This window comes from Onychostruthus taczanowskii, unplaced genomic scaffold (genome assembly GCF_017590055.1).
Source record: "Onychostruthus taczanowskii isolate IOZ18803 unplaced genomic scaffold, ASM1759005v1 scaffold3, whole genome shotgun sequence".
NCBI lineage: Eukaryota > Metazoa > Chordata > Aves > Passeriformes > Passeridae > Onychostruthus > Onychostruthus taczanowskii.
In genome coordinates this window covers 10,297,235-10,311,293 of record NW_024500349.1, presented here as the reverse complement: position 1 = coordinate 10,311,293, position 14,059 = coordinate 10,297,235, and the positions used below count along the sequence as shown (strand labels likewise).

The window sequence follows — 14,059 nt, the reverse complement described above, 5'->3', positions numbered from 1 at the left end:
ACATCTCTCTCTGATGCACTGACTTCACAGTCAGATTTGAGCCATGCAAGTAGAAGTCGCCCTACAAGATAAAATGATTTTAGAAGTTTTTTTTTTCCCAAACTGCTGTTTGTTAAAGATGTAACCACAAATGTATAAATTAAATGCCAAGCAGTTACACATTTTCAGTGGATGCTTAAGAGTGCCTAAATTATCTACTGTTCTCAAAGTCTTTTCACAAAGTGAGGCTCTTTCTAACATATCTATGGTGTAACCTAAATAAAATGGAGAACACTGATAGAACATTATACAGAAAAATATGCAGAAGCCTTTAATTTTTCTTATGGCTGAAGGCTGATATGAAGACAAGACCATGAGAGAGTTAGTGAAGGCAGCTGTTGACCTTTCCAGTTTGGGGCAGTTGGTGTTTTCTGTGTTGGTGTATTAGTTAATAACATTTGGTAGTTGCCATAGATATTTCTGAGGTTTTTAAATGGAATTCATACAGAGAGATCCTTGTGATAGTTTTAATTTTCGTTACATGCACAGCTGAGTGAGTCAGAGGTAGCTTCTTCTGCAGCATCTTTGAAGACCCATCATGTTTATGCACATGTCCTCTATGCAGTAATTCAAGTTGAAGATTTTTTGAATGTTCCTGTTGCCAGCAAGTATGTACTGAGTGTAGGGGCGGCTGAGCAGCTTTGGAAGCCTGTCAGGAGCCACGAGCGGGTTCCAGTAGCCTGTCGGAGACCGTGTGATTAAGGAGGTGAAACCTTTTTCAGAAGAGTTTAGAAATTCACTAGATCCCCTTACATTACAGCTTCCAAAAGAGTCCACCACCATTTTCAATTCAGATTTTGTCTACTGAAACAAATTTACTTCTCCCAGTCTAGAAAACCCCCCTTGGCAATTTCCTGTGCTCACTGGGTTTTGGAGTCTTGTATACATGTCTGTAGTCACTCAATTACTTGAGGCCCCATAATGAATACAAGGCTGACTGGCTGTCAAATTTCCTGTCTCCACATGAAATCTCTATCTGGTAGTTTGAATACCATTTGCAGACATTCTGGTTTAGTCCTGGAGATCAAGGTTATAGTCGTCATAATTGTAGCATCCTTTAGAAAAATAGCTTGTATGTTTCTTGTATCTAACAACCTGGGTTTATGTGTCCCATCCCCAGCCTGCCCGCCTCCTGATTTGTAGCATTGCTATGTTCATACTTCTAATGTTTTTATCTGTCATAAATTAATCAAAAGTCTTCAGTCTGCTTTTCAAATATGAAGAAAATCAATTTATATTCATTAAAGTGCCAAAATATTGGGTAACTTGTAAAATATCCTTTCAGAAATAAATATTATGGAGTTTATTGGGGTTTGTGTGGGAAGTCTGAGGTAGAACCAAGACATCATGTGTTCTGTCTCCAATTTGCCATAAGTACAAATTTGAATTAGCTTTTCTACCTCATCTTTTCTCAAAGAATGAACTTGACTGAAATAAAGTGTATCCATGACTGATGGAGTCATTTCAATTCAAAAGAGGATGCTAAAGGATGGTGGAAAGAAGCTGCTAAAGCTGAAATTACATGGAAGGCCATTCATCTTGGCACTCTGCAGCTGCCTCCCACCTGCTTGCTTTATCTGCCCGACCTCTGCCTGTTCTTACCAGTCCTGTGTCGCCAACAAGATTTATCCCTCATCCTTTGCTAAGGGGCCTCTCTTACATGTGAGATATGCAGAAAAACAGTTCCCTTGGAGAGCTGTAATTCTAGAATTTTGTGGTTTGGGATGGTGCTTCTGGGAGGCTTCTGCCCCACTCCTGACCTCGTGCATCCGGGGCCCGTCACCCTGGTGAGTAATGTCACTGTAATGACCTTGGTGGTGACGGTGACCAGGGCTGTGTCTGGCTTGATGATCCTACAGCGTGTGGGAGCTGCTGGAAAACGGGAGCATTTCTGAGCTTTTTACAGCCGAGGCTTTTTTTCCCCCCCAACACCTGCCGTTCAACCAGAACGCCTTAAAATAGAGATGTCTTTCATTATGCAGATAAACACAGGCAGAAACAATTAAAATGATGAGTTTTGTTATTTCATCTCAATCCATTTGCATTAAAACAATTAAAAGCAGAAGCAAGGAAGGCACGTGTAGCCCTCGCGAGGGCCTGCTGCCCGCAGCGTGTGGGGAGCGAGGCGGGCGCGGCGCCCCCCGCGGCCGCCAGGGGTCAGGCGGGAGCCGTGAGGGGCCGTGAGGGGCCGGCCGGGCCTCGCTGTTTCCACGCGGCGGGTGCCAGCAGAACCCGATACGGTGCGATCTATAGAAGCAAGGTACAACTGGAATAATGAAATTTCAAAAATAAGCCCTTTTTAAAGGCTGGTTGTAACAGTTCTGCTGGGTATTGTAAATGCCTCAGGTGCACTTGATACTGCTGTTACGTTCCTGGCCCTGGCTCCTAATTTTTATGGAAAGATGGATTGAACTTCAATTTAGGAATATTCGGTAATCCCTCTCAGGACATACTGTAACAGCTGGTATTTCTGTGTTGCAGCAAATCGATTCCATACAGCAGTCAGCAATGCCTATGGCTGGGCTCCGGCAAAAACTTCCAAAGCATTTTAAATGAAGTGAGCCAAAGAAAATAGCATCATCACTGCAAAAATGTAGCTTAATTTGCACGTTAGGAAAAAAAAAAAATCCCCATCCCATTCCAGCAAAATATTAAGCATTTTACTGGTAAGGATTTCATCAGGTCATTTATTTTTCATTAATATATATTTAGGATCAGGGGGCAATAACTTTATGCTGTATATAGGTTTCTTAAATAATGAGGAGCTTGATTTTTTTTTTGTACTGAATGATTTACTGTGAAATAAAGAAAAATAAAGAAAATTATGGAAATACATCTCATACATGTAGATCAACAAGGTTTTCTGCATTTTGCAGTGAACTCTTTTTAAGGACCCTGAATTTCTGGTTAATAGTAATGTGCTTATGACGAGAACACCTTGATTGGTTGATTTTGGTGTTTTTCTGGTTTTTCTTTTTTTTTTCTTTTTAATAGATGAAAGTACTTTAAGATGCATGTAAATAAAAGATGTTTCATTAGTAATCAATAATTTTGTTTAACCAGTTTCTTACACGTGTTAAAGTAAAAATGCCTCTCTCCTTCACACGGCTGCTCTGGTGTGCTCGCGCTGGGGACTGTCACTGGGTTTGGGACAGGACTCCTTCTTCATGTGTTAAACAGAAAACAAGCAGAATTAATGTAAAGTGAATATGTTCCATCTTAATTGGTACAATGTGTCCTTGGCTATGATGTCTTTTTTTTTTTTTTCCTCCTTTAAACTGCACCCTGGCTAGCTTTGCATATAGATGTTTTACAGCTCTTGTCATCATAAGATGAGCTTTCACTCTGGAATACTTAATTTCCTTATCCGTGCTTTGAATTGTAAGTTAATGGACTTTTGTGCTGATTTGATGAATGTCAAAATAATTTTTTTTGAAGCTGATTTTTTTTTTTACTGAAAACTTATTTCTTTGTAAACTTCTATAATTTAAAAAAAAATCCTTAAACCCTAAACAATCTTAACAGATAAGCTTTTAGGTTTGTATTTGGTTCTTTTCATCCCAGAAGAAGTTGTCCAGGGAGGTAACTTCTGCAGTATTTGCCTTCTTAACCAAACCACCCAGATTCACTGGGTAAGTGCCTGGGGGACGTAAAAAACCCCCCGTACTTAAAAAAAAACTGCCAGACTATTTAAACTGTAGGCTTATGCCTGGGGACAAGTGAACAACTAACTTATATCTAATTATTGCTTTAAAATTTATTAAACAAAATCTTGTGGATGGCCCTTGGTATGCTGCAATATTTTCAGCCATGTGGAGATTCTTTTCAGTGAAAAACAAAATTTTAAAGAGCATACACTGTTTACAGCACCTGTATATCACTCTTCCACAAGACTGCTGCCAAGTTAAAATGGGTCCAAAATATGCACTTTAAGAGCCAACATGACTTCAAAAGTCATTCTGATTAATATGAATGTGTTTTAAAAAAACCAACAAAACTCAAACCAGCAATAGCAGCAGCAAAAATGCTCTTCTGTTTGTTTATTTTCTTTTGCTAAAGCAGAACTATGCTGCTTTCTTTCTTCAAGGATCCTTTTTGTTTACTGAAGTCTGGCAAAAAAATCCTTATTTTCTGGTAGCTTCTACTTCCCTCTCTCCCTTCCTTCTCCCTGCAAACACATCAGTCCCTGCCCTGCTCTAAGTAGACATTTGCTGTCTTAACTTGGAATTTCTTTTTGTACATTTGCGTTCCAGTTTCATATTTTAACATACTTGAATACAAATGCGTTCACTTCCATTTGACATTAATTTTAATTTTTGTTTCATGTACTCTGAATTTTTCTCAAAAAGTGGTTGAAAGAAAGACCTAAAATTTACTATCAGTAGACCTGTACAATTATTACAAAATATGTGTTAAAAACCCACTAACTTTGTCATAATGAATCACAGAAAAGTTCCTTACATGGTAATGGCTCCATCAACTCCACGAATCAAACTGCTATTTACCTTAGAAAAGTATTTGCTCCAGTCCTGCTTTTTACAACTTCAGTTAAAATTTAAATTATATTTCCAGATTGCAAACAAAAGTCTTAAATGGCCTGAAAACAATTGAAATGAGGTTAATAGAAACACTGAATAAATTACCATGTTAGTAAGCAATTTTACTTCCCTGAGATAAGTAATAGAAAAAATTGAATGCCCTCAATTATTCACAGTTTTAATAAAATACCCCATGACTTTATTTCCAAAATGCCTGACATGCTGGAGTTAAAGAGTATAATTTGCACAAGAGAAATGTGTTAAATTATTGTTAATGTAGAATGGGATTATAGGCTGGACTGAAGAAAACAAAACTTGTTTCACCTGCAGGAAACCAAAATCTTAGCAGTCATAAATAAATGCCTAGTGCTTGGTTTAGAGAATCTTAAATAAAAGCTTATTTCATGAAAATCATTGGATTTGATTAGCTGCAGTAATACACAGTTTAACAATGTTCTTAATTGTACAATTCTATTTCTGTTCTTTCCAGGAGAAGCTGGGAGATAACATAAATCTTTGTGGACTGCTTGGCTGCAAGCAGTTAAAGCGAAATCAACTCGTGCTTCTGGCCGCAGCGCTGGTTTGAGGTCTGCGCCTGACGCTCTGCAGACTCAATCATGCCGGCGTTATCAACTGGATCTGGAAGTGACACAGGTACGCCGGCCAAGGAGGGGCCGTGCTTCCTCCACGTCTTGTTTGTTAAGTCTGTAGTTCAAGTAAGATAATTAATTATGGTCTCACCAGATTTTTAAGACTTAAAACATAACCTTTTCTCCCTGAAGTTAATTTAGATACATCAAACACCACAGATAAAATATATTCATTTTGAAAAGTTCCACCACCACCTTCTTCCACTCTGTCCCCAACCTCCTAAAAAGAACAGATCCAAACATATATTATAGATGGATCTGAAGAATTTGGATTCATCTCTGAGCATGGTTCCTACAATGTTAACTTGAAAAAGGAGGAGGAGGGAAAAAAAAGGCTGATGATATCATGCGTGCCTTAATATTTGCAGCAGTCTAGACTATCCCCTCTGTGAGTTACAGTTATCAGTGGAGTTATTTCTGAACACAGACTATTCAGTTTTGACAACTCTATAACAAATTAGGAGAAGAAAAATACTGTCTCAAGTTCAGTTTTTTCACTTGCCTTCCACGTCAGAGCCCAGCTCCTGTCACTGACTGCTGGCAGTGGGATTGCAGATACTTAGCTTTCCATAGTTTTCACCTTCTTTGTGGCAATATTAGGTTATATTCAAAGTTAAATTTCATCTTCTTGCTATCCTGAATTCTCCCTCTCTGACAGTATTTTTGTCCCTCTGTTTGGGATAACTAAAGTTAGTATTTTTGCTTAAGAGTGTTTGTTAAAAAAAGGGTGATCCAGCTGAGGTTGCAGTACAATACAAAAATCACTGCTTTCCACCTCTGTGCCACATAGTTTTATGCACAAGAAGTAACAGGGTGATCCAGCTGAGGTTGCAGTACAATACAAAAATCACTGCTTTCCACCCCTGTGCCACAAGTAACTGAAGGATTTGGAAAATTAGGAGGGACATTTCAAATCAGGAATCAAAAAATATGTATTTAAGTATGTATATAAGGAACTGCATTTGATTCTTTTTTTTAGTAGAATGTACAGGGTGATTTTGTTTTCCCTACACATAAAATTTATCCTAGATGACAATATTAATCTTTACAATTAGGGTGTGAGTCTATTTATTTGTTGCCATGGGAAAGGAGAGTTGTTTGGTTTTATATGCTTTTTTTGTCTCCCTATTCCTGTGTTTAAGGGATTTGACTGTGACTTTGCCAAACCCTATCTCTGCATACCTTTCTTTTCTCTCCCTCTCCTCATGGAAATAAGTGAATTGAAGCTGTTCAGTATGCTAAAGCTGAGTTTTGGAAGATGTGTCAGGGTCTGCTCTAGGCTGATTTTCCACTCTGGACCTTTGCTTTCTTTATCATGCACCTTTTTGTGTCCTTTCAAAACCTTCCTTAATTTTTAAAAAATTATTACTCGTTTATTTTTGAAGATTGTATATATCCAAAAGTAATAGTCATGGACTTTATGAATAAAGAAAGAGAGAAGGGCTTCAAAAAGTAGAAGATAATCCTAATTTTGAAATAGTGTGTGTTAAAATGCCTCTAAGTATGTTTTACTCTGCTATTTAATCCATATGACAGTGCAAACATACCTTTAATAATTAAGATCTGTGTTAAAACTCAAGTGTCTCCATTGTCTCATGAAATTTATAGTAAAACATGATACATGCCATTAATATCTTGCTGTTAAATAATACTGCTTGTTAAGTCCTTTTTTCTTTCTTCCTCAAGTTGTAAGTTGTTTCTTTAAATAAAAGCTTGCATTTGGAGTGAAAAGATAATTATTTTTTCCCTTCCACTTTATTTACAATACTTCCTGATTGGGCTGATATGGACTTAAGTATTTTTGGGATGGTTACATCAAACTGTGCTTTCTACCCTGCCTGTGGTTTCTAACTGGAGTCCTGCTTTTCTGCTGTTACTCTTACTCTTAGATTAAAAAGTAGTGATGTGCATAAAGTTTTTCCTACCTCTGTTCTTCCTTTGAGGGTAAGCAGTCTCACCCTGCCTGCACAGACTGGTGTTGTGACACGTGACGAGTTGAAACTGCCCTGGCTGGGGCACTGAGGACTTGGCAAGTCACTTAGTGGGACCTTTAGGATAGGGGCATAACCCTGCTCAATCTGTTTGCTAAGACTCTCTTTTCTAAGTACAATCAAACAAAGTGCAGCCTAACCTAATTTTGTGTGTGTTAGATGTTGGGTGAAATAAAAGTAACCCTGGGTTTAAAAACAAATGAAAGCATTCCATGAGGGTTTGTAAATAGAAATGCATTATCTGTGAGTATTGAAAGTTGCCATGTCATGGACCACTGGACATTCAGTCACCAGTATGGGAACATTAATGAATTAATTTTTTTAAAATAGTCTGAAGTACCAGTTCACTGTCAAAAATAGGATAATGTTCATGATGGGCTGTGTTTGATGTGACTAAATGGTTGTCTGACTATGTTCACTTTAGCTTGCTTGTACTTGTGTCAACAGCTTCTATTAGAAGTGGCACCATGTACTTTCAGCTGCTTTCTTCATATGCATTCTTCATATACTTGCTTTTATCCTACCTTGTTTTAACCTATATCTTCTTCTGAACACAAGCCATGCCTTTTAAATCTGTTTTGAGGGGCATTTACCTCTAATACCATAATCTATGATAAATCAAAGTATGGCTACACTATTTTCAATATTTTAAAAAGTTTGTTTTAATTTATTCAGATTGCAATAGTGACTTTAAATTTAATCTTGTACCTTACCAGATTGATCTGGCTTCACTAACATAAAGACAGAGGACAAAGGCTTACGTGCAGATGCTTCTTGCTCTTCCACTCTCCATTAGCCATATAGAAAACCTATTTTTAGATAACAACAGTAATAATGGAAAAGCTGCTCATTGTGTATAACATCTGTGTGACCCTTAAGGTTTATGGTCCTGTCAGTGTCAAGTCAAAGTTATCTTAAAGCAACCAGCATGAATGGAAGGCTGAGCTTATGCCCCGGGCTGGGTCAGAAATTTTCAACAGTTTCTGTGTTGCAAAAGTCTGCTTGCCCTCTGTGTGCAAGCCCACCAAAAAGACTTTTTGAAGACTGAGCAAGAAGACTCGCGTTTTTGCAGGTAAAGCAAATCTGTGAGATCTGGCATTCACTTATCTGCTATATTTAGGAAGGTGCAAAATTGCAGTTCTGGCTTCATAGTAGTAGATGGCAGCTTTGTTGCTGACTTTGGTGGAGCCAAGATGACATCATTATGCTTTTAGTGTTGTTCTAATGTGAAAAACATCGTAAACTTGTTGCAGATTTCTTTCCTCCCAGCCCTGTATCAAGCTTCCTTAACTGACAAACTTAAAAATGCTTTTCTGTTTGTTCTCAAAAAGCAGCGCATGAATGTGCAAAGCAAACATCATGTTTTTGTTTCATGTGTTGTCAGCAGGAAAATCACATTTATGGGCCAAGCTTAGGCACCAAGTAAAGCTGTTTCAGATTGCTTATATACAGTGAAAGTCAGAAGCAGTTCTTGGAATTGAGTATTGTAAATTATAGAAAGAGAAAATGTGTGAGGGCTTATGTTAGTTTCTCCTTGAGCACATAAAGGAGCAAGCACTGTGCCAGATAGTGGAGTTTTCTAAGTATTACAAGGCTGCAAAACTGAATACCTATTAGGTTTTTAATTTAAAAAACTCCCACGTTTGTTACTTACCAATTTTAAGTTCATATGGCCTTTAAAATATTCCTGGTTTTCGTATTTTCTCTCTGTTTTGTAATAATACTAAATAGAAACGTGAAATCTGTTCTAAATGTTAGGTATTTTTCCAGAATGCATTTATAGTAGTATATTCAGTGATTCTTTAGAATGAATCTCAACCTCTGAAGCTGCATACTGTTGATGTGGATATGTTGAATGCTGGTAGAAATATTTTGTTAGGATATTTCATATGGATTGAATTCCCAGTGGTCAAAGACCACTGCAAGCAATGTGAAATTTATATGTTGAATGCTGGTAGAAATATTTTGTTAGGATATTTCATATGGATTGAATTGGTCAGAGACCACTGCAAGCAATGTGAAGTTCAAAGATGATTTTGCAGTCACCTGAACACAAAAAGAAGCTGTCACTTGTTGTTTTCATATGTCTTCTCTTTATCTACTACTATATTAATGCATTTTATCAGCTTGCCAGTTTTCGAAAAGGATTTGAAAATAAAAATGATAAAAAGCTGAAGAAAAAAAGTAATAATATGAAGAAAAAGCTGAGTAGTTGGCTAAGCTGAAAGGGGAGCATCAGAAACCTCTATAGTGGAAGAAAGACAAATTAATCTGAAGTGCTAAAATTTTAATTTTAGCCTTTTAACACAGTTTTCGGTATTCAGAGGAAGATAGAAATCAGAGAGTTCTATTTTTTACAGCCTATTTAAAGAATGCAGCAACACAAAATGGTGACCAAAGATCTGGCCATCTCATTGCTATGAGATGGAGAGAAGGGGAATTTAGGAGAGCCATGAAGGAAAGTTTTCTGGGAGTTGTTCTTCTGTTGGAGGCTGCCAGGGCAAAGCCTTGCAGGGTCATCGGTTCCTGCACCAAAAACTGCCTTTACTTCCCCACTGGCGTCCTGAGGTGGAAACAGAGCAGAGGGAAAGCCTTCACTTGCCTGCTTTACACCTTTGGTTATAACTTTAGGCATAGGTGTGCTGCAGCAAGTGTGCTGTGGTATGTAGTTGCTTCGGCTGCATCACCATTTCAAAGCTGCTTTAATTCCTCAGCACGCTGAGGTGCATAGGTATGGCCAGATATTCATGAAAATGGATATGACAGCCGAGGCAAAATTTATACTGAATTAATAAATAGAGCCAATAATTTATCCTTGCATTCTTGATTTCTCCCCATCTCCATCTGCCAGAGGCACTAAATGGCTTTTAGGATAACATTAATTTGGAAGATTTGGGAAAGTATGAGATGTATGGCTAGCTTTAATTGCAATCTGATTTAATTTTTAAAAATACAACTTGCTGGTGTTGGAAAGGGTATTTACTTTGGTATCAATGTATTTATGATGACTTGGAAAATTCGTTCAAAGTGAAATGGAATTTCTCTAAACTGTTCTGTTTTGTGTTAATATTGCTAGACTGATTCAGTAGTGTGGAATTAGAAAGTGTGTGTATGTATGTTTGCTGATGGTAAACTCTTTAAAACTGTTACAGTTTTTGGGCACATTTAAATTCAAATGGTCGGGCAGCTGAAACAATTCCCCCCCCCCCCCCCCCTCCCCCCCCCCCCCCCCCCCGCGTTTTGTTTGGTGAGCAGTGTGTAGTTTTGTAGTAAATTTGAAGGTACAATACTGTTTCTAAGCAGAGGCTTTGTTATGTATTGTTCTGTTTGTTGGACTGAAAGCTGTAGCACACAAGGGTTGACAGTTCTAGTGACACCAGGTGTCCTTTGCTGAGGGCACGCCGTGCTGCCCCCATCAAGTGTAGCTGTGCCAAGCATCCAGGTTAGCCAGCAGAGCCTGCATACTGTGTGCATTTAATGGCAGCTTCTGTGGCTTCTCAGCCCAATATCACATCAAATCCTGCCTGATTTAGAAGAATTAAACCTGTTAATCAAAAGGCAGTTTATTACTACTGAGAGTAATGAGAAGCTTTCCTGCGAGCTGGTAGTTGCCTGTTGTGAAATACAGGGGTTCAAAATTGATTTTTTTTTTCTTAATAACACATTGGTTTAGGAAAAAACCCAACGCACACAAAGAACACCTCAAAGCAATGTATTAGTTTTACAGATAAAGGATGAAATAATTTAAGTATTTCAAATAGTTTACTTTCCTAAACTTACTTTCAAAAAAAGGTGATGATGTAGGATCATGGAATGGTTTGGGCTGAAAAGGACCTGAAATATCATCTAACTTCAAACCCCTTGTTGTGAGCAGGGACACCTTTCACTAGGCCAGGTTGCTCAGACCCCCATCCAACATCACCTTGAACACTGCCCTAGCTTCTGGGAACAGCCTGTTCCAGTGCCTCACCAATCCCACCACAAGGAATTTCTTCCACATAGTAATCTAAATTTCCCCTCTTTTCAGTTTGAACCATTACTACTTGTCCTGTCAGTATAGTTCCTGACAAAGAGTTCCTCTCCAGCCTTCCTTGTATGCCCCCTCAGATGCTGGAAGTTTGCTGGAGGTCTCTATGTACACTCCTCTTCTGCACACTGAACAGCCCTAACGTTCTCAGTCTGTCAATATAATTGACTCTTTAAATTTGTGTATATTCCTATAGTCTTCTATAAACCTTTAAATCAAGTATATGTGGCTGCATGTGTATGACTGATTGTGTAATGGCATAGCTTGTTTGGAGTGTTAATTCTTAAACTAGGTCCTACAGTGAATCATAACACTGAAATAATATACTGGCTTGATTTCAGGCATCAGTACTGCCTAGGATTGTAGGACTTTTTCTTCTACTCTCATGACAGAGATATCCTGTATGAGATACATGCTTAGCATGTATCTTGACCATGAGAGGTTGAGATACATGGTAATCCAACACTGTTTCCATTATTCTTAGACCCAACTGATTAGAAAATAATGTTGATTTCTATTGTTAGAAGTGTTTTTTCAAGCTCTTAATGAGATATTCTGTCTTCCTTTTGCAGATGTAAAATGCTATGTTTAGTAGTCCTTGCTGCCCCTCCCCAGTGCCAAGTGTCTTATAACCTTGTAAACTGTGACTAAAGGGTTAAAACATGGCCGGTGTGCCCAGTGCCTTCCTAGTGCTGGAATGAGTTCTTTCCTGACTGCCTGCCAGGTACTTGCTATTGCCTCCTCTAGGGCTGATGAAAATCAAGATAGAAATACCAAAGACTTGCCAAGCTGATGTCTATGGAAAGGACTGGTCAATTAGTCAAGGTTATTTGAGGTGCCATAGTACGCAGGCTTCATTGGAGGAGACAGGAGTAAAAAAAAAAAAAAAAACCCCAAAAAATTGGTATGAGTTTTCCACAAGCTGCTTGTTAATTTGTCCTTGATGGGTCACTTTAAATCAGTTTTATGTATATGTTATTCTTGCAGATAAAAGGTGGGCTTTTGAATACTCATAAAAGTACATTTTATGAACTTTGAAATGATCCATGTTGACACAGTGTCTAGTAACTACGTTTTTGAGGGGGTTTGATTTTGAAACAGCTTTGATGAGCCATAGGAGCAGGAACTTTGCAGCAAGTCTTGCCCTGTATGGATGCAGATAGAGATCAGCTCTTTAACTCGCATCAGAACGTTAACGGTATGTGGTACGTTAAATCTGAAATACACATGTTGAGACAAATCCTAAAAGACCAATAACTGGTTCAAACAACCGCGTATTCTTTAGCTCTGGGAGCCAAGTTCCAAAACTAAAGACTTTTCCATTTTGAAGGAAATAATATTTTTTAAAGCGATGGGTTTAAATAATTACTCATTGAACATTTTCTGTCATAACATTGTTTTAAGGTGGGCTAACAAATTTACTGTAGCTTTGAAGAAGAAAAATCAGGTACGACTTTAAAGTTAAAATACTACTGCTCTTATGAATATGCAGTCTCGTTCTTTGAGGATACTTACAGCAAAATTCTTTTTTTCATTAGAAAAAATATACAGCATTGGTATTTCTATTGCTCTGCCATCTGTAAGGATTTCAGCATTTTACTTTTTTTGTGAATTAGCAAATAAATCAAAACAGATATTTTTCCCAAGATGCCGATCACTTGCGTGTTGTAGTTATGCAAGTGCATGATGTAGTTACTTGGTGTTCTGTATTTTGAAAATTAATTTCTTTTTGCAGAAACACTAAACTGCAAAATATAAAAAAGGTGCTTACTGGAATGAGTTAATCCATCTGGCTCTGCAGAGAAAAATTGTTACTCTTTAACTTTTTGTAGTGTTAGCAAGCCTATATATTTAGTGGAATTACTTAAGAGAACATAAAAAAAATTATTTGTAGCACATAAATCTGAGCACATAGTGGTCTTTTTACAGCTGGAGTCTGATAGGACAGTGCAGTGTGTCCATCCTAATATGCAGACATACTGCATATGTTTTTATTTGAACCTGTGCTTAAATGCTAATCTCAAATTTCAGAATGAAATAATTTTCAGTGTGTGGTGTTAGTGACTGATTTTGTTATTCAACAGCAAGGATGTCAGAATAAGTGCTTCTACTGCAGTGATGCTTGGTTGTGTGTAAGGCAAATGTCTGAGCCTTCATAGAACTGTAAAGTACAGTTCAAATGTGAAAAAATGTTAGCTTGTTATAAATGGCAGCAAATGGTGCTGATTATTTTACCTTTGACAAAGTGGAAAATTTAAAGGTTGGTTTGTCCCATTTTATTAATACAATAAATTTTTTACAGTGTTGTTCTGGGCCTTTAGATATATGTTCTTTAGTGTTTATTATCCCTCAGTTGCTGTAAAAATTCTAGATTTGAAGCCTGGCATCATTGTTCAGAATGCTAATTCAGGAAATTAATTAGCATATGAAAGCAAAGGCACATCCATGTTTCCATTTCTTTCCTTACACTTACCAAAACAAAGTTGGTGTTTTCTTGTAATATGCAAGAGTGATGGAACGCAGAGACCATATTTTTTATCATTTAGCACTAGTTTATAGCTTCCACAGACTTGTCCTAATAATGAAGCTATGAAGGATATGACAAGAATGGTGATATTAAATTTCTCTAGACTAACAGTAAATTTTTCCATTCTGATGTCAAGAATGTAGAGCATCTGGAATCTGCAATGTGAGTGGTTCAGTACGGGAACAGTTTAATCAATTGCTTAGCCATTTATTCTCCTCCTAGGAACAAGCAGTCTTCTGTAGAATGTAACACTACAAAGGAAGCAATTTTGTAAAACTGGAAAAATC

The 14,059-nt window shown here is 37.6% G+C and overlaps 1 protein-coding gene across 2 annotated transcripts in view; it reads left to right on the top strand.

The window, feature by feature from the left end:
• Positions 1–14,059, top strand: part of MPP7 (membrane palmitoylated protein 7) — a 146,022-nt gene that overhangs the window by 35,977 nt on the left and 95,986 nt on the right. For both annotated transcript variants that reach the window (XM_041408760.1, XM_041408761.1), the window contains exon 3: positions 5,068–5,231. In XM_041408760.1, the coding sequence (XP_041264694.1) occupies positions 5,195–5,231 (37 nt within the window). In that variant the 5' untranslated portion in view covers positions 5,068–5,194. The remainder of the gene's footprint in view (positions 1–5,067; positions 5,232–14,059) is intronic.